The sequence below is a fragment of the Strigops habroptila genome, chromosome 9 (genome assembly GCF_004027225.2).
Source record: "Strigops habroptila isolate Jane chromosome 9, bStrHab1.2.pri, whole genome shotgun sequence".
NCBI lineage: Eukaryota > Metazoa > Chordata > Aves > Psittaciformes > Psittacidae > Strigops > Strigops habroptila.
In genome coordinates, this window is record NC_044285.2 from 8,811,390 (window position 1) to 8,833,929 (window position 22,540).

The 22,540-nt window shown below is 46.1% G+C and overlaps 1 protein-coding gene across 1 annotated transcript; it reads left to right on the forward strand.

Annotated features, from left to right (window-relative positions):
- The first annotated feature begins 1,138 nt into the window (after positions 1-1,138).
- Positions 1,139-17,746, forward strand: FAH (fumarylacetoacetate hydrolase). The gene is made up of 14 exons (XM_030496846.1): positions 1,139-1,301; positions 3,630-3,740; positions 4,413-4,534; positions 5,563-5,612; positions 7,599-7,689; positions 8,234-8,331; positions 8,591-8,643; positions 10,188-10,287; positions 10,985-11,115; positions 11,878-11,953; positions 12,543-12,589; positions 13,417-13,518; positions 14,468-14,585; positions 17,449-17,746. Exons 1-14 carry the CDS (start codon positions 1,221-1,223, stop codon positions 17,526-17,528), a joined length of 1,260 nt encoding a protein of 419 aa, XP_030352706.1. The 5' UTR covers positions 1,139-1,220; the 3' UTR covers positions 17,529-17,746.
- Positions 17,747-22,540: the final 4,794 nt, after the last annotated feature.

Consider the following 22,540-nt stretch of genomic DNA (forward strand, 5'->3'; position numbering starts at 1 on the left):
GCTCAACTTAGGTAACTAGTGAAGCTTTGTATTTTGTGTCATCAGCCTGAGGTTTGCAGATCAACATTTTAATTAATACCAGCACATTTACAGCACTGCAGAGCGCTTGAAGAAAGCATCTAGAGATGCACAGTGTGTATTTGAAACATGTTTTCAAGATGGTTTTGTTTCATTTTTGGAATAAACATGTCTTCACTGTTAACATTTCCAGCAGCCAGTGGAATGGAGTTGTACCGTAGGTACAGGAATTACACAGAAGTTTGTGCTAGGCATTGTGTTTTTTAAATAAGACCCCCTTTCAAACAGCACCACATGCGCTTGTGTCTCCACAAGAGCCGTCACAGATGGGCTGTCATCAATGCTGTTGTGTCATCTTACACTGAGTATCTGCCTGTACAGCTTGCTGCATTTCTTCTAACAAATCTTCTCTGCCAAAACAAGTTGAGTAGGAAACCAGTTCTTTGGCTTGGCAGTCACAGGCATCTATTTTTATTGAAAAGGGGTGGTTTTCACTATTCAGTTCTAATTTCAAGGATATACCTTCATTGGTTTCTATTTTTCCTGAACATGAGTGAATTTTCTCCTGCAGGTGGGACAAAGCTGGGGCTGGGAACAGACCACACTCCCTGCTTTTTGGGGTTAGTTGCATGGATACCTCTGTTTTTGAGCTGCTGGAACTACCTGGAGAAAATGGAAGGACTCGGGTGCAGCATTTCAAAACTAAAAAGCACACAAAGTGCAGGTTCAGGTGCGAGTTGTGCAGCTTCCCAAGGGTTGCTGAGCTCCTGGTGGAAGAGCTGCTCTGCGTGGGCAAAATCACCATCGTTCTGGCATGTAAGCAACCACTCGGGGTGGATGAGCCAAGTTGCCTCTGGCCTTAGAGCTGTCTGCAGTGACGTGCCTGGTAAAAGAAAGTCTCAGCTCTATGTGAGGGTTTTTAAAGGAGGAAGAGGCTGTTTCTCCCCTGGTCCCTACCTTGCTGCAAACAGTTAATGGCTGCTGACTCAGGAAAGCCTCTGGCACTGATTAACCACTGCCAGAGGGTGCAGGTAGAGGGGTGGGATGAAGACGGATCAGGGATTGGTTTGGTGCTGAGGATGGAGGGTGGAGTTTGGTGCTTCATGTTACAACATCTGGAGAGGATCTTCCTCCTAGGAAAGTGTGTAGCAGGCCAGGAGGTGGGGGTCTCCTCCGCAAGCAGCCGCCACTCGGTATTCAACATGTCTTTCATCCAGGTAGACAAGGACTCGGATTTCCCTCTCCAAAATCTCCCCTATGGCGTTTTCTCCACCAAGGAGGAGGTGAGTAGCAGCAAAACTTTGTCTTTGGGGTGTTGTGATTGTTCTGAGTGAGTAGGAGCAACCAAGGAGAAAGAACAACTTCCCAATCTGAGATGCGTGCACGGGCTTCCTGGCTTGACAGCGAAACTTTTGTCTTATTGTGGTTGTTTCGATCAAGCTTCTTTAAAATTGCACGAAAGCGTTAATACTTAGGAGAAGTACTTTGGCTAATACGTACAGCAGTTCTGTGTGGTTTTGACTTGTGAAATCTTTAAATCTCTGCTGGACCCTTTCACTAAGTAGATGCACAGCACAGTTCGCACGGACTTTTTTGTAACTGAACCCCTCTTTTTCTTCGTGCCTGAATGTAATCACACCATCACCCTTAAAAAGCCACATTATATAAATGTTTTAATTTGCTGTTACTTCTGTAGCACCCAGTCCCTCTTACACAACATGAACTGGCACAAGTCTGAATGGAAAACACCATATTTGCAAGTGAATGTTGTCTTCTGGTCTGGTCACCAGCTCTGGGCAAGTTTGGTTCCTGCAAAAGCATTAATCCAAGGCACAAAATCGGTGCTTCGTTTCTGTCTCTGCAGCTGACCCATTGTGTTTTATTGGCATACGTTTATGCAGTGATGCATCAAACATGTAAAAGTGTGTTACATTGGAAGCTGTGCCCAAAGGCTATGGATTGAGCCAGCTTCAGGCTTTATATTTTATGATCATGTAAGAAAACACAGTTCAACCTTTCTTCCAATTCCCATTTTCACGAGAACTGAGCCCAGCTGAACCTCACACCTCTGAGTGCCTGCTGGGATGGAGCCCTGGTGATGTGTCCTGGAGAAAGGGGAAAGAGCCAAGAGCCATGTCTCGGAAGGAAAAAGTGGAGGATTTATTTATTATTGCTCAAGGAAACTTCATGATTATCTCCTGGTTTCTGCTGTCTCGGCTTATCTGTGCAGGTTTAAAAACAAGAATTTAAACCGGAAGATTGTGTTTTCTGATGTGGCATTTTCCAAAGATAAACCCGAGATGGCTCGTTTAATCTCCTCCTAGGGGTATGTGTTGTTATCTAGTGAGTTTGGATTATTTTTCTGCCTTCTCCCGTAACTGTCCTCTGAAGAAAACATCTTCACTCAAACTTGATGAAAAGACAGGCAAGGACTTATGGAAATGATGTGGGAAAATAATGTTCTAAAAGTAGCCCAATATCTTAATGATTTCAGGCTACAGCAGTTCGTGTCATTCCTGACTATCCCAGTTACAAATTAACCTGACATGACCTTTAAGTTTTTCTGCAGGTATGTTTGCTGAATAAATACTTACTATCACATTTAGAATCTTGCTTAGAAATTAAAGGCTAAAAAAATGGGTTTAATAGCATGGATTTTTGTAGATGGTTATTCCGTTTGTGGTAAATTTGTCTTTATTTACCTAAAGCCACCAATAATTGCAACTGGTCTCTGAACGCAGCAGCATCTTTATAGCCCTGTACAGCTGGGGCAGAGCTGCATCGGGACCGTTTGTGTTGCTCCACCACCAGCTCCACATGCGCTTGGCACCGGCCGTGCCAGAGCTGCAGTGGATGAACGGGGTCTTTGTGTGTTAGGTTGCATCTGTGGTGAATGCAGGATGCACGTGGGATGCTGTTCCTGCAGCAAGGATCTAGACTAGGTCTGCATGCGAGTCATGGGCTCCTTGCGTGGCGTGAGAGGGTGGGTTCTGCTGGGCAGCCTCATTTGGTGTGGTATAGAAGTAGTATGGCTGAGCAAGATGTGCTGCGTTCCTGGTATTGCAGTGGAGTCTGGATCACCCTTCATCTTCTGGGGAGGAGCTGTGGTGCAGAAGCGCCTCTTTCTCTTTCCAATTACCTGGTTACAGGGATGAGATCAGTTCTGCCCACGGCGTGTCTGTGCTTTACTTCCCCGCGTGTAGAAGGAGGACCAGCATCTTCCTACTTCACAGTGTATTTCAGGTGTATGGGCTTATTATTAGTGCTGCTCATTAATGAGGGGTGGGCAAATACTTCTGGGAGAAAGGGAGCAGGGAAAGAAACCTCTGCTGGTTGTCCTTTCCTTCCCCCAAAGAGTGGGGATGAGGAGAAGGATTTTTCCCACCCGTCTGCAGGGAGTCTGCAATGATGTTCTGCTTCCAAGTCAATGCTTTTCAGCAGCCACTCTCATCAATTAGCTTTCAATGGTCATTCGCTGTGATGTCAGACCTTTGTCCCTGATGAATTAAACTCTCTGTGGTCACTGTCTTCCCCCATGTCCTCTTTGGAGGCTTTGTGGGTACAAGCACAAACTCTTCTTCTCTTCCCCCGCTCCTCTCACTGCTTTGCAGCCTAGGCACAGGCTCGGGGTAGCGATTGGAGACCAGATATTGGATCTCAGTGTCATCAAACATCTGTTCAATGGACCAGCTCTTGCCAAACACCAGCATGTCTTTGACCAGGTATTTATCAGTCTGTTGTTCTCATTTCCACACAGATTTTAGAAATATTCCGTAAGGGATGTTAGCAGCTTGTGTTGAGATAATGAACGTGAACTGGAAATGTGTCATCAAGTGGGCTCTGCTTTCAGGGAAAACTCATCACACAGGGAAAACTTAACACACAGTTAATACATAACACTAAGTATTAACTGTGATAGCGGGGACAGCAGAGGCATTGGGGGTCCAAAGGATGTTTCTTCTGAAAGTCTCATCAGACTTTGGCAATGCAGAGGTCTGACACAAAGCCTAGCCATCACTTCAGTCCTGCTTGTGCCTTCAACCTTTCATGGCAAGGAATCAGATTGGATTTTAATGACAGGGAGGTTGGTCAAGGGTAAAGTTAAATACAGATGACCTCTGGTTGCGGCTAGGTGAGACAGCAAAGCTGCTGAGGTCTGATGCAGTGTGTAAGGAGGGGTATGATGCAAACATGCAGCAGGTCCTGCTTCAGAGGACTTGTGGTGGGAGGAGGGAACACAGGCGGTTATGAACAGGAAAGATGGGCAATCTGGACAACCACCACCACATAACCCAGCCCACAGGCATCCAACCCCGGGATGAAAGCACAGGGCCTCTTCCATGCGTCTGAAGGTTACCCAAAACGTGGTCTTTTATGTGCCACCTCTCTGTCAGCCAACCCTGAATGCCTTCATGGGGCTGGGCCGTGCGGCGTGGACGGAGGCAAGGGCTTTCCTCCAGAGGCTGCTGTCGGCTGGAGAGCCTGTCCTGAGGGACAACGCGGAGCTGAGGAGGAGGTGAGGGAGCAGAGGGTCGCTGCGGGGCACAGTGACAGGTCGGCTCTGTCCTGTATCGCCTGGTGCACACAGTGATCCAGGGCACCAAAATGCAAGATCTGAATGTGGCCACCGGCCGTCTACATGGGGATTAACTGAGGTTTGAGCACTTGGAGAGCTTCCCCTTTGTAATTACATCTGTGATTAATCCTTTAAGTGCCCACGGATCTGGGGTGTCACCTGGGCAGGGGTGGGGACAGGCTGGCTCCCTGACCACATCCCTTTCCACCATGGCCTTCAAGGAAGACATGGCTACAAAGGGTCTCCATTCTACCTCTCCCACCTCCCCCAGCACTGGTCTGCCTAGAACATCATCTGACATGGGGATACACCCCAATTGCTCCTCGGAAACCAAATCTGTTGTCACAAATTGGCTTCAGATACGGGTCGGTGCACCGGTGTAGGAGTGGGGACGGCTGTACCCTGCTCTGTGCTGCGCTGATGGAAAATGTGTGTGTGTCCATTGATCACACACCTTGTTTGTCCGGAGTGATGCTTTGAGCACTGCAAGCGCCTGCCCGGCAGCAAGCAGGAGTTGTTCCTCCCTGTCTTGCTGGAGTGATTTGGTCACACGTGTGCAGGAGAGGGCTAAAACATCTGCTTGATGCAGGGACCTTCCCCGAGCAGACCCAGCAGTTTGAATCAGGCACCCTGAAAGCCATGTACCATAAAGTCATCCATGCAGTAGAGACATGCTCAGCTGTGTTCATGGTGTGTGTCTCTGTACTCCTTGGAATGCCAGCCAGCTTGCCCCAGGCATGCATTCCCTCCCCACTTGCAGCCTGATGGATGCTCCTTGGGTTGTAACCATCCCAGTAACAGCAGCTTTGTGCAGTCTTAGTTTTTCTGCAAGTTCTTTTTTACTGCAAGATTTTGCAAACTCAAGGAAAGAGCGAGGAGAAAGAGCCAGCCTCTTACATGCTTGTAAACACCTTACGGGTGAGAGCTGCAGGTTTTCCAACAGCCAAAGTCATTGTTTTCCATTTCAGAGCATTTGTACCTCAAGCTTCTGCGACGATGCATCTGCCAGCCCACATCGGTGAGTGTCTGCAGCTCGGGGCTGCTCAGCACTGCCCTTTGCTCCCGCCTAGAGAAGCTGCTTCATTTCCAGCTTGCTCAGACAGACAGATCATTGCTGTGACAGGGAATGGGCTTTGCAGGAGCCAGAAGTAGATTATTGTGCGTAATGAAAGGTAGGTGCTGTCTGTGGCAGAAGAATAAAAGCCTGGGGAAGCTCAATGGCAACCAGAAAATTCCTGGATGCAATTTTCACTAAATCAGGGTTGTCTGGTGCTCCATAACTCTTGTCATCAGATTGGCATCACCAAAGGCCTCTGTGACTAGAGGGAGGGAGGAAACATTTGTTCAGTTTCCAATATTTTCCCCATTTGCCATCAGAAAATAACTCAGATTTCCAAAGCTTTGCAAGGCTCTGGCATTGCTCCATCCCTGGTGGTGTTGCTCCATCCCTGGCGGTGTTCAAGGCCAGGTTAGACAGAGCCTTGAGCCACGTGGTTTAGGGCAAGGTGTCCCTGCCCGTGGCAGGGGGGTTGGAACTAGATGATCTTAAGGTCCTTTCCAACCCTTACGATTCTATGATTCTATAGCTTCATAGGCAAGCATGAGCCTCCACTCTCAGACTATTACTCTGCATCTCATGTCATACCTCCAATCCCATGAGACCATGGACTGTTTTGGAGTTAGTGTATCCATATAGCTATATAAACATTTCCCTGTTTTTAACAGAAATTTATATTTGGACCCAGTCCAACTTGATCAAAATCACTCGAGGGCTGTGACCTTCACAGGAGCAGGGATGTGAACTTGCTCGTTTCCCAGCACAGCCCTGTTCCCACTGGGCTTTTTGGGGCACAACTTTGGTTTGGGACGAAGTCCAGCCTGGCCCAAAGGAACTGTGATGGGTTTCCATAGACATGGTGCCTTCCTGAAAACAGTGTCAGGTCGACTATATCTTGTCAAAACATGGCTGGCTCCTCACACTCGTGAGCGCTGTGAACGAGAGCACTGCTCTGGCAGCATGGCATCGGCTGGGTCACGCAGCCACAAGTTATTTATAGCAGTCTTCCAATACCTAAAGAGGCCGACAAGAAATCTGGGGAGGGACTTTATACAAGGGCAGGTAGTGACAGGACAAGGGGGAATGGCTTTAACCTGACAGAGGGGAGTTTTAGATTAGATATAAGCAAGAAGTTCCTTACTATGAGGGTGCTGAGGCGCTGGCACAGGGTGCCCAGAGAAGCTGTGGCTGCCCCATCCCTGGCAGTGTTCAAGGCCAGGTTGGACACAGGGGCTTGGAGCAACCTGTTCTAGTGGAAGGTGTCCCTGCTTGTGGCAGAGGGTTGGAACTGGATGAGCTTTAAGGTCCTTTCCAACCCAAACCAGTCTATGATTTAGGTTTCCACTACACTTACATTCGGCTCTCTGCTGTTCATGATTCGTGCATGTCCTGCAGGCACCGGCTGTAACCTCTGCAAGGGCTGCAGGATTAACTTAGTGAGCTTGTAAAACAACGTAACGTAATGTAAATGCCCCCTCCCCAGCGGAGTTTTCCCTAAAACCGCTGTTTCCCGTGGCCTGCGGTGGGACGCTGTTTGCCGCGATGGCGGCAGAGGGCAGCAGATGTCCTGAGAACGAGCCGGTTCTCTCCCGGGTACCGCGGGCAGAGCGAGCACCGGGACCGGTTCCCTCCGGAAAGGGGCTGGTTCCTGGTGCCCTTGCGCTTCCCTCCTTGTCTCTACTGGAAACGTCAAGAAAAAGGCCAGTTTTGTATGCAAATTTGCTGGTGAACTGTTAATGGCCACCTTCATGCTATTAATTACATCCCTTTGCTAGTAATATTAAATATTGCTCCATAAAATATTAATTTAATATTTAAATATTAAATAGTGCTCTCGCTGTCCCCTTTTCTCCTCTCATTGCCAGCAGTGTACAATGTGCTTTAGCCCCATCAGGTGAAGGACTTTCCTACCATTGATCCGTATTTTATGGGTTTCTTTCCACGCAGGGGATTACACTGACTTCTATTCTTCACGCCAACATGCCACAAACGTTGGGATCATGTTCAGGGGGAAGGAAGATGCTTTGATGCCTAACTGGTGGGTCCTGCAGGTTTTTCTCTGGTGTAGCATTATTTTGCATGCTTATCTGTACATGTATAGAATTTCTTAAAGATCTGAGTAGTCTTTCAGGAAAATACTGATTTCAGTACTGATTTCAGCTCATAGCTGATGAGAATCTCTGCTGTCAAGAGTTTGATATCAGAACTGAAAACCACATTTCCCCAGCCTTAGCTGAGTCTGCATTGTATTTTGTTGCAGCAGCCACACCAATTACTATTGCAGCTCTCTGGTTCAAAGGCAGATTTACCTAAGAAATTGGTTTTACTGAGTGACAAGAAAGCTGGGTTTAAGCTCCAAGGAATAAAGTGGAGCAGTGGCACAGAAGTGCATTAAGACTGCTACATGGCTTTGGATTATAGTTCACTCACGTCTTTATATCAGAGCAAGTAAGGTGCAAATGTCCGTGCACATCTATGCAGAGCTCTCTCCTCGCACCCCCATGGTGCTTCCAGCCCAAATTGCTGCTGGTGGTGGCAATGGTTACACAGCTGACCCATGCTCTGTGATGCTCTTTCACAAGGCTGCACTTACCTGTCGGTTATCATGGCCGGGCATCGTCTGTTGTGGTGTCTGGGACGCCTATCCGGAGACCTCTGGGGCAAATGAGACCTGACAATGGTGAGTCCATGGGAGGCTTTTTATAGGCTTCTTATTTTTTATCTTTTATTTTTCCTCCACATCATAAAGTGGTGGAGAGGAAGGGTCCGGGATGCTTTGTCTAAAGCCCATCCTGGGGCCAGGGCAAGAGAAAGGCCTTGAGTTAAGTCCATCTTGTTGTTGCATGCCAGGCAGCCCCAGCTGCTCTGTTTCTTCTGGCTCATGCTTTTATTTCCCTACCTGCCTCCCTATCTTAAAATGCTTTTTCTTCTACCCACAGATAAACCTCCAATATTTGGTGCATGTAAGCGTCTGGATATCGAGTTAGAAATGGTAAGACCTTTTTCTGTACCATTGAAAAACATTAAGATAGAAACAGGGAAGAAAAATTAAGTTTATCTTCTTCTAAAATTAATGTCTCATAAAGTCCATTCCTGTGTTTCCCTCTGAGCACCCTGTGCAGCAGGTAATAAAGATTTCTATGGGGGAAACCTCCCCTTCTGACAAGTTGCAGAGTGCGTTAGCTCACTGAGTGGTTTGCTAATACAGCTTTTGGGCTGGAAACAGCTTGTCTGGCCAAATCTGAGCACTACTGCAGCAGTATGGAAGCAGGCAGGAGCAATTCTTTTCATCAGACACCGCAGCCTGTTATGTGGTTATCTGCTACCTCAGCACTGCAGCCAGGATCTTTTAACAGACACTGGGAATTTTGGAAGTGCATGCTGTCTGCGCCATGGGTCTAGGGCAGAGGAAGCTGTGAGTGCTTGGGAAGTGTGATTCAAATTCCTCATCCTTCTGGATGGAAAGATGAAACCTGTGCTGTGGATGCTGTAATAAAACATCCTTGGAAGGTGCATCTTCTTGTGGCTTAGTGTGGTCCAGAAGGAGTTTTATAGGATTGTTCGTTGTGATTTATATGATTTATATAATTTTTATATGATTTATTCCTCATGTGTCCCCTTAAAAAAAAGCGGAAGAAGTCTAATATTAAACAGTACTAAAAATGAAGTGAAAGCCTTTAATGCTGTATGCTTTGAAGATCAATGCTGTAAAGAGGGAGGCAGTCCCATCAAGTGGGGTACATGAGGTGCTGCCATACCTCTGCTTTGCAGCCTGAGTTTTACCGCTGGCTGCTGTGAGAGCGGATTTAGACTGATGAAGCTTTGGAATCAAAAACTTCCATATTGATAGAAAAAGACAACCAAGATTCCCTGCAGAATTCTCTGCCACATGCTCAGGCTGTACCTTTTCCAAGGGAGCAAGTGCAGGCACCCAGTTCATGACCTGTTTTACTTAGTGGGCACATTTCTCTACCTGCCTCCTCTTCCCCACTGTTGTGACAGGCTCCAGCATGTTCAGCATGCCCTCAGATGACTTTAAACTTTCCTGTTCAATGTCTGCAGCCAAGAGAGTAATTTCAGTGGGCAAACCTGTTCTGCATCCAGATTGTAATTAGGAGGGACCATTTCGCTCCTGTGTTTTGACAATGTTGTGCCCTTGTATAATGACTATCTCTTAGCAACACACTGCTCTTAAGTGTTTCAAGCCTGCCAGCTTCATGGAGGGGAAGAAAGAGGAAGTAGGACATGGGCTTTGATAGAATCACAGACTGGTTTGGGTTGGAAAGGACCTTAAAGCTCATCCAGTTCCAACCCCCTGCCACAAGCAGGGACACCTTCCACTAGACCAGGTTGCTCCAAGCCTCATCCAACCTGGCCTTGAATACTGCCAGGGATGGGGCAGCCACAACTAATTGTGTCTGGTAAATGATGCATTTACACATCCTGCCTCTGTTGCTTGTACCTGTAACCCTCTGTGCAGTAAAGAGTTTTAGCTTCAAAACCTTCCTTAATCAATATTTTGGTTTTCAATTTCAGGCATTCTTTGTAGGTCCTGGAAACAAGTATGGGGAGCCGATTCCAATCAGCAGAGCCCAGGAGCACATCTTTGGGATGGTCCTTATGAATGACTGGAGTGGTAAACAGTGCTGCAGGAGTCTGCCTGGAGAGGGGGTTACAGCGTCATGGGAAGCCTTAGATAGAGATAAATGATATATTTTAGCAGTAGAATAGTGATCATTGAAAACACTGGGTACAGCTGAAAGGGATGAAAATGAAATGCTGTCTGCATGTCTCAGGCTCTATCTCAATCCATCTTTGATCAATCAGTAGAACTAGAAACTGCTGCCTAATGAAGATTTATTTACTTATGAAAGAGCTAATACCGGTCTAGCTTCTTCTGGGCAGGGATGGAGCAGCCATAAGCATGGTGATTCCAACAGAAGATTGATTCCAGTGTCAGGAGTAGGAAAAGGATGTGGCAATCGCAAATCGCTTGGTCTCTGCATATATTTAACTAGTTGAAATTTGCCCTGTGACTGGCACAGACCATTAGCTGGGTGTAAAAGCATTAACTAAACTGGGGATGAAAATACTGGTTATATGGGGGTGGCCTGACTCATTTTAATAATTGCTGACTTTTCTTCCTAATCTAGTTGGCCTAAGAAAATTGTTTTGAGGGCCTGAATTGATGAATTTAAACCAGGATTTGGGCCCAATGGTTAGAAAAGGGTGGTGATAACATTTGCAATCCGTGTTACTCTTTCACAGGTGGTGATTTCTGTGTAACTCCTAGGATATGTTTAACAGCATTGCTTTGAATTTTCTCTTCCCAGCTCGTGACATCCAGAAATGGGAATATGTTCCTCTGGGCCCGTTCCTGGGCAAGAGCTTTGGCACAACCATCTCCCCTTGGGTTGTTACCATGGAAGCTCTCATGCCCTTTGTGTTGCCAAACCCTGTCCAGGTTAGCAAGAGAAAGGGTTGAAATAGAGGGAAAGCAGTGCTAAAAAAATCTCTGCGCAACTGGTAGATCCCATCAGGAGAAATCACTGAGCCGTATTAATTTCAAGCACTTTCTCCATAGAGTTTACAAGTGTGAGCCTGCTTCCACACATACAAAGGCATGCTGAGCCCCCTCAGTTCAAATGCTCATTGATGTCACTGCTGCTGGCACAGGGTGCCCTGAGCTGTCATCGTGCCTGCTTGAGCAGGGCAGAAAAATCATCTCCTTTAAAACACCTGAAATCAACTGATCGGAAAGCTTCTTGTTAGCGTTCGGTAGCACTTTATCATCCAGCAAGCAGTGGAGAGAGTGGACTCAAGCCAAAACATTTTGTTCAAGGATTTCCAGATGTCTGCATTATGTAGATGTTTAGTTAAGATTGAAAAAGATAATAGAGTCTTGCAAAGAACTCACCATCTTCTCTGTGAAGGCACAGAGCAAAGGTATGTTAGCACTGTGTTTGTTTTGGATTAGCATCCACGCCGTAGTGATGGAGAGGGCTTTTGGAGCCAAAGTACAGAAAAAGGAATTGGATTCCATAGAATCCATCTGTTCAGAAAAATCTTTAAAAACGTGTGCATGAAACCAATAATCTGAGCAGTAACAACGGTGAAGTAAATGGAATGTGCAGCACAGGCTGGTTAAACAAAAAGTCATTGGAATGCATTGTGAAATTTTTCCTTTTTGTTTGCCTACACTGTGATGCCTTTTTATTTCTTTTAGGATCCCAAGCCACTGCCCTACCTTCAGGATAAAGAACCCTACACTTTCGACATCAAGCTCTTCGTTGCTATTAAAGGTATGGCAATGCCGAGTGGGTTATAAAGGTGAAACTGCCATTTAAGGGATGCTGAACCACCACATATTTCAAACAATTTGCTCTGGGCTCTGTAGTGTTCTGTTTCCACCTGTGCCCAGATTGCCTCTGTCAGAGAAAGAGGCAAAGCTCTCCTCTCCATTGGCCATGCAGCAATGTGCAGAGGAGGGAATCATAGAATGCCTCCCAGATGATCAGCTCATGATGAGGAGTGTCCCTGTGGGCTTTGCCTGCATGGGCAGGGCTACGCAGGGCATGGAAAGAGCAGAGGTATGTGGTATTCAGATGTTAACCCAGCTCATGGCCCTGCTGACCAGTAGGTCCAGGTGTTGCTCCTGTGGTACAGCAGAGGAGGAAATGGGCAACTTGGTGCTACCCCAGTGCCATCCACACACTTGTTTTCTATGAAATGCTGACCTTCCTATCGCTAGAAAATGTCATTACTTGTTTCTTGCTAGGGATCACAATGATAAAAGACCTCTCCATCCAACTGTGAAATAAAAAGACTCCAACATTGCTCATCCAACACAAACAAATTGCTTCTCTATTCCTTATTTTGTATTTTTTGCAGGAGAAGGAATGAGCGTGCCAGCTACTATATGCAGATCCAATTTCAAGGTAAGATTCCAGCACCTTTTATTTGTTTGAAATCTTGCTGATGCCATAAGCTCCAGCCTTAGGCAATTTCCAACACTGATTTTTGCATTAGCTGAAGATCAGACCTGGTGCATATGTGCATAGGGGACGGAGGGAAAAGAATGGAGGGTGGTGATAGTTCACCCCTATTGAGATGGAATCACCTGAGTGCTCGAGCTCTGATGAATCGTGCAGCTCTTTCTGCTGCTTGTTTTATGGTGCTTGGAGCATCTCAAGTTGTATGCTTTTATGGCAGGGAGAGCTGAAAGTGGAGGACCGGTAGGCAAAGGAACACGGGTGCTCTGCCCTTACAGACTGATTGAAGCCAGGAGGTATATGTACCAGCTGCAGGATTTCTCAGTCAATTTTATATTCACATTTGGTTCTTTGCATAGCAATTACCTTAATCAGTAAATCAGTAGTCAGCAAATCGGTAATAAGGAGATTTTTCTATAAAGCCATTAAAATACTGGACTTAATAATGGATCCTGGGTCAACAATGCTGGCGTTAAAGAGGAAGAAGAGGAGGAGAAATGACATCCAACTGAAAGAAAAGAATTTTTAAGGGACCAAATTGCATGTTAAAATATGTGTTTTCTATGCACGTAGCAGCTCCTGATCATCATTTAGAAAGCAATCAGCCAGGCTACAGTAACTACTGAGAAGGTTCCTGATTAAATAAGAAAACTTCTCTGTAGGGACACTCTTACCAGCGTCATCCTGTGAATGCAATATATTCTGCATAGCTTAATGGCATAGCTGAGAGGTTTGTCCTTCCCTGTTTAGCCTCCTCTTCCTCCTTCCTCCAGCACATGTACTGGACCATGAAGCAGCAGCTGGTTCATCATTCAATCAATGGATGCAACCTCAGACCTGGAGATCTCCTGGCCTCCGGCACAATCAGTGGACCTGTGAGTGTTTAAATGGTGACAGTCACTGAGAACTGGTCAGCAGCCCAAAATAGACCGAGTGGGGCTTTGGGTCTGTTTGATTTGAGCAGCCATGAAAATCTCTGCAGTTCTTTCCCAGGCTGCTGCTTTGGTAGCCCCAAAATCGCACTGAGAAGTGGTGGGTCTTTCGTTGGTTTTGAGTTTTAATCTTTCCTGTACTCCTTTCCCTAAGAACTGTTTTACTACAGATGCAAATCAGTTTCTGTGCACAAGCATCCACATGGCCCATTTACTCTCTATGAAATGCAGCTTTTTGATTTCTGAAAAGAATGTAAAAGGTGCATGGATATAACTTCTAGTCTCTCTAATGGAGCTAACTTCATAAGCTGTTATTCCCCTTGAACTGCCATGGGGACAACTGTTGCAGTGTATGGGTAACTTGTATTTTCTGAAACACCAGTGATAAATCCTATTCATGCTGTCTGAACGTCATCCTCAGGTAAGTTGTTTCTAATCTGAGATACCTGCACTTCCATTTTGAGCATTTCTGAAGTGCTTTTTGCTTCCTTTAAACTACTGTACTACAGATTGACATTAAAGGCTTGCAAACACTCTCCAGCTTTGTTCTTCTGAAGAACAAAATGTAATTAAAAATCCAAAACGTGACTACATAAAAGCACTGGATTTGTAGAAGAGCCCTCATCTTGTTTCCATTTGTTTCTGTAGCAGGCCCAAACTACTTGTATAGGGTTTAGCACTACGTTAAACACACAGCTGTAAGCATGACAACTTATAGAGAGCAAGCAATTAAAATGCAAAAGTAGGAAAACAAGCCTACGTATCCATGAATTAAACCAACAGCAAAACCCTGTTCTTTAGAGCTAATGTGTGTCTCCTTCCAGCAGCAAGTAGCTTAACAGCAGGACAGACACTAAAAAGTTGTTTATTTGTTTCTGAACTCTTGCTGCAGGAGCCAGAGAGCTTTGGCTCCATGCTGGAGCTGTCCTGGAATGGAACAAAAGAAATCCCTCTTGGCAGTGGACAGTCTCGTAAATTCCTGCAGGATGGAGATGAAATTATTTTGACAGGTAATGGCTGAACAACTGCTCTCACACTGCACCAAGGACACGTTCCCGTAGATTAATGCCAGTAGTGTAAGCGCCTGGTGGGGTGATGGGCTGTTCTGTACATACCAGCCACACAAGCACAGTTGTTTCTAACTCCTTTCCTGTCAGGAACAACCTGTCAGGAGACAAAAGCAGGTGGATAGCAATTTCCCTGCCATAAACGCTGTCTGAAGTAGATTATTTGCTTTGCTAAGTACTTAAGGATCTTGGTATGCCGGTGTGTGAGTGCTAAGGGGACGATGGAGGTACGTTTGCCATTATGGGCAAGAATATCCTGGGACTAGAAGTAGGTGATGTGCTGTTGCCATCACAGCCCAAGTTTGCATGCGGAGCATGTCTGGCAGCCTATGCAATAGCTTTGAAAATCATGTTTCTGCCATGGTGCTGCCAGTTTTGCAGAGGCAGATGCTGAGGCAACCAGAGATTGAGATGTGCTGGAGAGAGCTGTAGATGATGAAACTGAGGAGTCCCCAACATCTCTAACATCCTTTAGCCTTCCTACCACTGAGTGACTACTTGTGCTGCAACAAGTAGGCATCTGATGCTGCTCTCCATAGGCTTCTTACACATTTGGTGCAGAGAGACACTCCTCCAGCAATTCAGAGTACCATACGCCTTCCAGACCTGCAAATCTCCCTCCAGTAACTATGCCAGGAGCCCCAAATTAGGGTACAGTTAGAGACTATGATTGTCCCTTTGGAGTTACATGCTGACATCCTTATTGGCAATGAGCACCTTGCAATTTGGGAGCTGCTGGCACAAGGTGGCCAACTGAGGGCCAAATGGGACTAGACTGTGACGCATATTGTTCTTCTTGTCCAGAACAAGCTATGCTACTTAAATAAATACTTTAAATCCTGAATGTCTTTAATCTTTAAAGACGGCACGATGGCGTTGTTGATAAAGTGAATGAAGGCACTGTTGCCCCAGTGGAATAGTCTCATGTTCATCAGTCTGCTGGGCTATTTTACACTAACAGCAGTTTGTGATTGTAGTGATCAGGGCATCGGGCCATTCATGAGAGCCAGGTGCTTCTGGGGCTGATGGGACAGTTTGGGATCTGCTCCTATTTGGTGATGTATAGCAGGTCCAGTGCCTGAAAGCACCCTTGAGGCAGGGCTAGTGCTATAGCATCCCCTCCCAAGGCAGCACCATTATCTCCTGCCAAATGCCCAACCCATAATTTCTAGTCTCCTATTTCAACTTTGTGTTCTCGTTCCCCTTGTGGGAGCTGTTTCAGAGCCCTAACACGTAAAATGAGAGAAATATATTTTTCCCAAGCAGTGCATCTCAGGAAGGGAGCATTGGGAGGGAAGGGTTGCTGATGATGTGCTGCAGCCGGCTGCAAACATCTCTCTAGCTCCTTGGCACTCTGCTGTGCTGGCAATACAGAGCTTGCTTTATTAAATGTGCTGCTCCTTGGTATTGCTCTAAATCGTAGTTGACAGCAAGGATAACTAAACTGGGCTGAAATAATAAGCTGGCGCTCAAAGGAAAGCTGGCAATGAAGCCTAATGAAACAAATGGAAATTGAGCTGAGCCTTAAAGCAAGCATCTTGCTCCAGTATTGCTTAAAAATGGGGATTACCCGGCAGATACTGAGGTGGTGTCTGTGGGCAGGCTGTTACTTAAGCACTTACAGACACTGCTGTCCTTGGAAACACTTCATTTCAGCCTGGCTGTGAGAGCTGCGTGGTTGGTTAGTGCTGGCAGGGTCTGTCCTCATGCTGCAATAACTTTGGCTGCCCTGTGGCCTGAGCCACCCACCCTCCTCTTCCTCGGAGGAGGTTTCCACTGATCTGTGCTAAGGATGGGAATTAAGGTTAAGGTCTGTTCTGTTCAGCTTCCTCTTGGCTTCTCAAAGGCAGCTGTTTTTTATCACATGCAAAGAAAATGATGTATTCCATTATTTCATGAAAATCCATCTCTCACTGTGAAAATCAGTCCTTAAAATACAGCATATTCCACGTGTGTCCTTCCTTTGATCAGCTGTTGTGGTGGAGATCTACAGCAGGTCTCCTCAGCTGTTTCTTCCCAGAATAGTCTTCCAGGATGGGCTAGAAGCCCCTGGCTGTGTCCCCTCCCCTCCTTCACCTGTGGCTTTACTAGTGGATTCTGTTTCTGGAGCTGCTCAGCTGGCCCATGGCAACAAGAGGCGCTGCGGCATCTCTGTCCTAATGTCATCCCTCCCATCACGCAGGAGTAGGGAGAGATTGAATCATCCTGTAGTTAGAGATGTTGTCACAGTCTGGTAAGTTCAGCAGCAGTCAGCAGATCTTCAGTGCCTGTTTATGTAATAGAGGATAAATTCATATTTTGAGACAGATGCTGAGTTTCTCATGGAACTAAACTACTTGGTTTTAGCAAGCGAAACAGATTCTGTAAGGGCAGGTCCTGCTCTTTGCGGGGGTTTAATGTTCATCTTTCTGGCCATAAGCATCTTGATCTCCCAGGAGCAGTCCTAATGCTGCAGAAAGAGAATCTAGATTTACTTGATTAACTGCAAGGCTGGGCCAGGCAGCGAATCAGCTTGCCAGTTAGATTGATGATGCTGCAAGTTAGGTTTGAAAACAAGAATGTTACACATCTTGTTTGCTCTTTGATCAATTCACTGAACTCACTATTGCCATGTTTTACATTTTGTGCTCCTTTTTCTTATTTTATATATTCCTGGGCTACCTGAACTCCTCTTGGTTTTACCCCTCATTGCATTTCTGAAATGTTTCCACTTGGTTTTGGTCTCTCTATGCCTTTATTCACTTTTATTCCTGCTAAAATCCTACTCTTCTCACTGAACAAGCTGTCTGTTGTTTTCTGGCCCTAGGTTACTGCCAGGGCAACGGCTTCCGCGTGGGATTTGGCCAGTGCTCGGGAAAAATCCTTCCAGCCCTGTCAGATCCATAATGACTGGAGTAATGTGGCATCTGAGGAGGAGGATCTCTCCCTCCATCTCTGACAGTCATGCAGTTTTATTCAGAGTTATTATTTTTATGTGAGTGATTAGAATCTTGTTATTTTTGATTATCAACAAATACCTGAAAGATAAATGTGGCTCTGGTGTGATAAGAAAAGGATTTCAATGCCAGCTTAAAATTCTTGGAATAAAATGATTGAAATGGAAAGTGAGATTCTTAATTATTCTACTATATTAATGTTTTTTGCATAATTGTAAAAGGAGGCTTTCAAGTAAACTTAAATATTCAGAGTCCTAGGTTGATGATAACAGCTGGGATTGCATGCTGACTTCCTTTTGTCACAGTATTAATATGATGGAGGTAAAATCTTGAAGCCAAGTTGCATACGAATGCTAAAAACTTGTAGAGCATCTTGAGTAAAGGAGAGTTACATGACTATGCCCTATACTGATTTGTAAAAAAGCAATTTGCAAACGTGATAATATAACTGAAAGCATGAAAGCAAAACAAAGAAAGTACTGGACAAACCAACAACCTTTGAAAATAGTGAAACCAGAAATTGTACGGTACCAAGACACCCAAACTACCACCTGTAAACAATTAACAATGACCAAGAAGGCTCAGCACTAAACTCCTGCATCTTAGAAAGAAAATCTATGCAGGCTTTGGAGTTCAGCCCTTACACTGCAGCATGGATGGGTTCCTGGAAATAAACCCCAGTAGGTTTCAGGCTCCCTTTGCCTCAGGAGCAGGCGAGTTGTCCCTACTCCTCCTGCCCTTACTAAAGCAGAGGCAACTTCCCATACCCCAGAATAAAGATCAATGCCAGCCCTGAAAGGGGAGCCTGTGTTGGGGCACCCCTCAAAAGCGGGCATGGAGATACCTCATGCATCTAGTTTTAGAGAAGGGAATTCCTCACTTCTCTCACCCTGTGCACCAGCTTCCCTGGGGTCAAGGAGCGAGGGTGAAGCTCATGGCTGGAGTGATCACACCTTGTCACCTAACAGGGGCTGTGGTCAGAGGACACCAAGGAGGCAGACCTGCTTCCTGCACTCCTAAAAGGCATCTCTTGCCATGGCATCCCCTTGCAGCAGGCGGTAAACAAAGCCACATGCCACTTTTCTCAAGTATAAAGGGCATCTGCCATCTCCCGCTGGTCTACAAATCAATTTAACTATGGCCAAGTGCCAAATCACATCAATTAGTGGATATTACTGACTGAAGGAGCTCAGGAGACTGGATAATGAACTCTGGTACAGTGCAAGGGGAACTTGTTAAATATTTGCTTGGTCCTCAATGTGAAGAGCCTGATGAGGCTGCTGGCTTCGTGCAGCGACAGCGGGATGAGCACAGCTGCTGCTTTCCTGTTGTTCTTCCCAAGGTCTGCCGGGTAGTTTTGCTGCTGTGGGCCGCGTGGGTATTTGATGTAATCCTGGGGAACACTCGGTGCTGATCGGGAATGTGAACTTCTTGGCCGTGCAGGAGAGAAAAATGTATTTGAAATTAAGATTAATGAAAAAACGTGGCGGTGCAGATAAATCACTGCTAATGGGGCATGTTTGCTGAAACAGGCTCTCTTCCAGTCTGCAATAATAGTAGTCTCTTTAAAGAATGATACTTGGAGGATCGTCCCTAAATCAATTTAAATTTTAAAGCTAAGACATTCCACTATCACCAGGAGGGATGACCTGGCCAGGAAAACAGTGGCTTATAGCCGTTTATCAAGGAAAAGCTATTTCCCCTTCAGGCTCGTGTGGAAACTTGGAGCTGAGCAAACAGGCAGATATTTACTTAATGTACTCTGACTCTACTGTCAATTTATAGGATGCTTTGTGCTATCTTTTTCCTCAAAGGACGACCACAAGTTGACACCTTCCCTCTTGGATTTAGGAATAACTCATGCAGTTGCTCTAAGCACAGCCTGGCTTTACTCCTGGCAGCAGCAGGAGGATGCTGAAAGCATTTATCTAGTGGAGAAATTTCTCTGCACAAGCAACATCCATGTTGCACCTTGCTGTATCTGATGTGTTGGAAATGCAGTATCTGAGGAGAGAGGTGCTCCAAAAGAGAGCCAAGAGCAGATGTCAGGGCAGTGTGTCATTAGTCCTGGGTTTCGACCTTGATGCAAGATACTTTGCAGCCAAGAACAATCATGGTGTCAGTGCCTTCTGGGTGTAGGAATACTTACAGAAACTATTAAATCTGTAGGGCTCTTTCCTAGCTTTAAGCAAGGTAAAGGTGAGTCCTGTACCCAGACAGTGAGTTCCTCTCCCAAAGAGCCAACTGATGCTGCAATTGCTGCCAACAAGCAGAAATCAGGCTTTTTGCTGAGACAGGCAGGAATGTCAGTGGTGGTGAGCCCTGCTGCAACCAAACCTGGCAGGATGGAGGCACCCAGCCACAAATCCCCCCTAGACTGGCTCTGGCTCCTGACCCAGCAGCCTTGAGGGAGAAGGGTGGCTCTGCATCTGCAGTGGCCACGCTTGCCACCCTGGGACCACAGCCCCTAGTGCCTGGCCAAGTGCATCCCACTGTGCTGGGGACGGTGGGAGGTGGTAAGGTCCCCCCTGTGACCCCAAGGTGAGAGAGCCTGAGGACATCCTCTAGCCTGGGGACATCCGGAGAGTCTCAGGTTCCCAGAAGGTGGAGGTTTTCTGGAAAGGAGCTCAGATACATCCCTGAGAGCAGATTTCTGAGGTGAGCTGGAGAAAGTCCAAAACCTTGCTCAGGACAGAGCTCAGAGACATCTGCTGCATGGATGAGGGCCAAAAAGCCAGGAGATGCTAAAAAAAGAGAGAAACTTTTGTTTTTCTTGCCCAAGGCCACATTCTTTTCACTCCCAGGGGAAGGTTATAGGATTTGTTCGGATGGGTGCTGGGGAGAAGAAGAGCCCATGGCTGGGCTGCCCTTGCCCAACACAGCAAGGCTGGAGCCACCAGCACTGATGATCCTCACCCCTGTCAGGGTTCCCTGCTTCAAAGGGCACATGAAGGGTCTAGCTATACTGCAACTTGCAGTGCTGCCCTTCAAATAGCATTGCTCTTGCCTAGGGCTAGCAGCAACGCAGCCTCCAGCCGGGATTGGGGAAGTGCTCAGGTGCTCTGGGCCGCTCCTGCTTGTTCCACCTAGCCTGGGGCAGCTGTATCCACTTTGTGCTCTTGGCCTTTGAATTGAAGGCCACGGAGCTCTCTTCTGGTTTTGGGGAAGGTGTCTATAGGGGAGAGGTGAAGCTGAATAGTGGTGTAAAAGTGAGGCCCTTGGACTAAAAGGGTGTTTTGATTTGGGATCTCTTAGCTCAGCATGTAGACCTCGTGCTTAGGGAAGTTTACTTTTGAAGTGCTATTTCAATTGGGTTGATGCTCTCTACAAAGAGGCTCCCCTCTACTTCTGGAAGCTTTTGCTCCAATAGATTTGAGCATGGCTCTCTGCTTCTAGAGGTTATTAGTTTCAATTTTATTTAAATCTGTTTTCTTTAGTTTGCTCATAGCCTGGCTTCCAGCAAAAATGAAAGAGGAAAAAAATAAAATCAAACCTAGAGCTTCTTTTCCTCTACACCTGGGTATCGGAGAAGAAGTTCCTCCTTGGAATTTTTCCTGCCTGGAGGAAAAATAACACCTCTCAGCTGTGTCATCTCCCTGGGAGGCCTCATTCAGAGTCGTGCAAATTGGGTGAGAAGAAGAATCCTGTTTTCCTGACCAGAGGAAATGTAAATGTGCATCTAGATGGAAACCACAGCTCTTATGCTTGCCTGGAGCACCCTTCTTGCTGGCTCATGCTTATGTTTCATGCTCAACAGAAGTCAGCAGTGACCCGTGCTGGAGCACAGTGATCCTGGGTGTGAGTAACACTGAGATGTTGGATGCAAGGTCTGGGAGGGATGGAGGAGGTGCTTCTGTGTTGTACTGCCCTGTAGCAGGGTGGCTGTAGATGCAATGAATCATGCTGCCTGATAGTCTATCTGGTTTTGTTATTTTGCTGGAAAGAAAACTAAGGGCAGCCTCTGATACTATTTGAGATGTGTTTTATTATAGATCAAAGCATTATGTGGTTAATGTGTAATGAAAAAGCTGGGTATAATTTGTAATAGTGTATAATTAATTGTCAAAAGAAAAGCATGGGAAAAAAACTCTAAAGCATATTTCAGAATTTAAAGGAAACAATGGATTTTCTGTCTGAAATGCTGGTATTCTTCGCCAAAAGCAGTTTTCTGTAGAAATTCTAATTAGAAAAGGGATGCGGTATCATGGAAAAAAAAAATCAGTTTTGATGAAAATGTTTGAGTCAGCAATATTCATAATTCCTTCATTAACCAGCCAGTAAGAACTCAAAGTAAAATGCTCTTTCAGTAGCTATTCAGGGTCAAGGTAGTGACTTTAAGAGGGACAGAGCTGGTAGGGGATATTCACCTTGGTTTTGCCTTTAAGCAGTAAGGCAGGAGGCCATTTCTCAGGCTTGATTGCTGCTTCTGTTGAGGATGCCCACACAGTTGCAGCTTTAGTAAGAAAGAAAGAGATAATTCCTGGGATTTTAAAATTGATTGAAGGCTTTGGAAGTACATGAGGGACATGTTGAGGTACTGACACCATGCTGCCCCGTACAGATCTGCTGTGCCCCCTCATTCCCAAGAATGTCTTCACCTCAATGCTTTTTCTGTTGCATGTGTGGTTTTCCACGAACTTTTACAGACCTCTGCCTCCTGACTTTTACTCTATTTGCTCCATATTATCTAATTGGCAGCTTTGACAGAGCTGGGGGTAGACACAGTCAATGTATAAGGGAAATGCTGTAGGAGCAGGAGTCCCTGGTGGCAGCTGAGCACCAGTTGGGTCAGCTTGTAGGATCCACACCTTTGTCAGTGAGTATAAAGTGACCAGTTGGGAGCTGCAAGCGCAGGGAAGGTTTCCCGTGTCCCTCCTTGCTGTGTGCTGGATCCAGGGCAGATGCATTTCAGGGTGCAGGACCTGCTGGAAGCAGATCCACTGCCTTGCAGAACGATGGATG

Bases quoted from the DNA above. Each gene is read 5' to 3' on its own strand.
- FAH (XM_030496846.1), top strand. From the start codon at position 1,221: ATGTCTTTCATCCAGGTAGACAAGGACTCGGATTTCCCTCTCCAAAAT. The intron at 4,535-5,562 runs GTGAGGGAGCAG...TTTCCATTTCAG, and splicing joins AACGCGGAGCTGAGGAGGAG to AGCATTTGTACCTCAAGCTT. The intron at 8,644-10,187 runs GTAAGACCTTTT...TTTCAATTTCAG, and splicing joins TGGATATCGAGTTAGAAATG to GCATTCTTTGTAGGTCCTGG.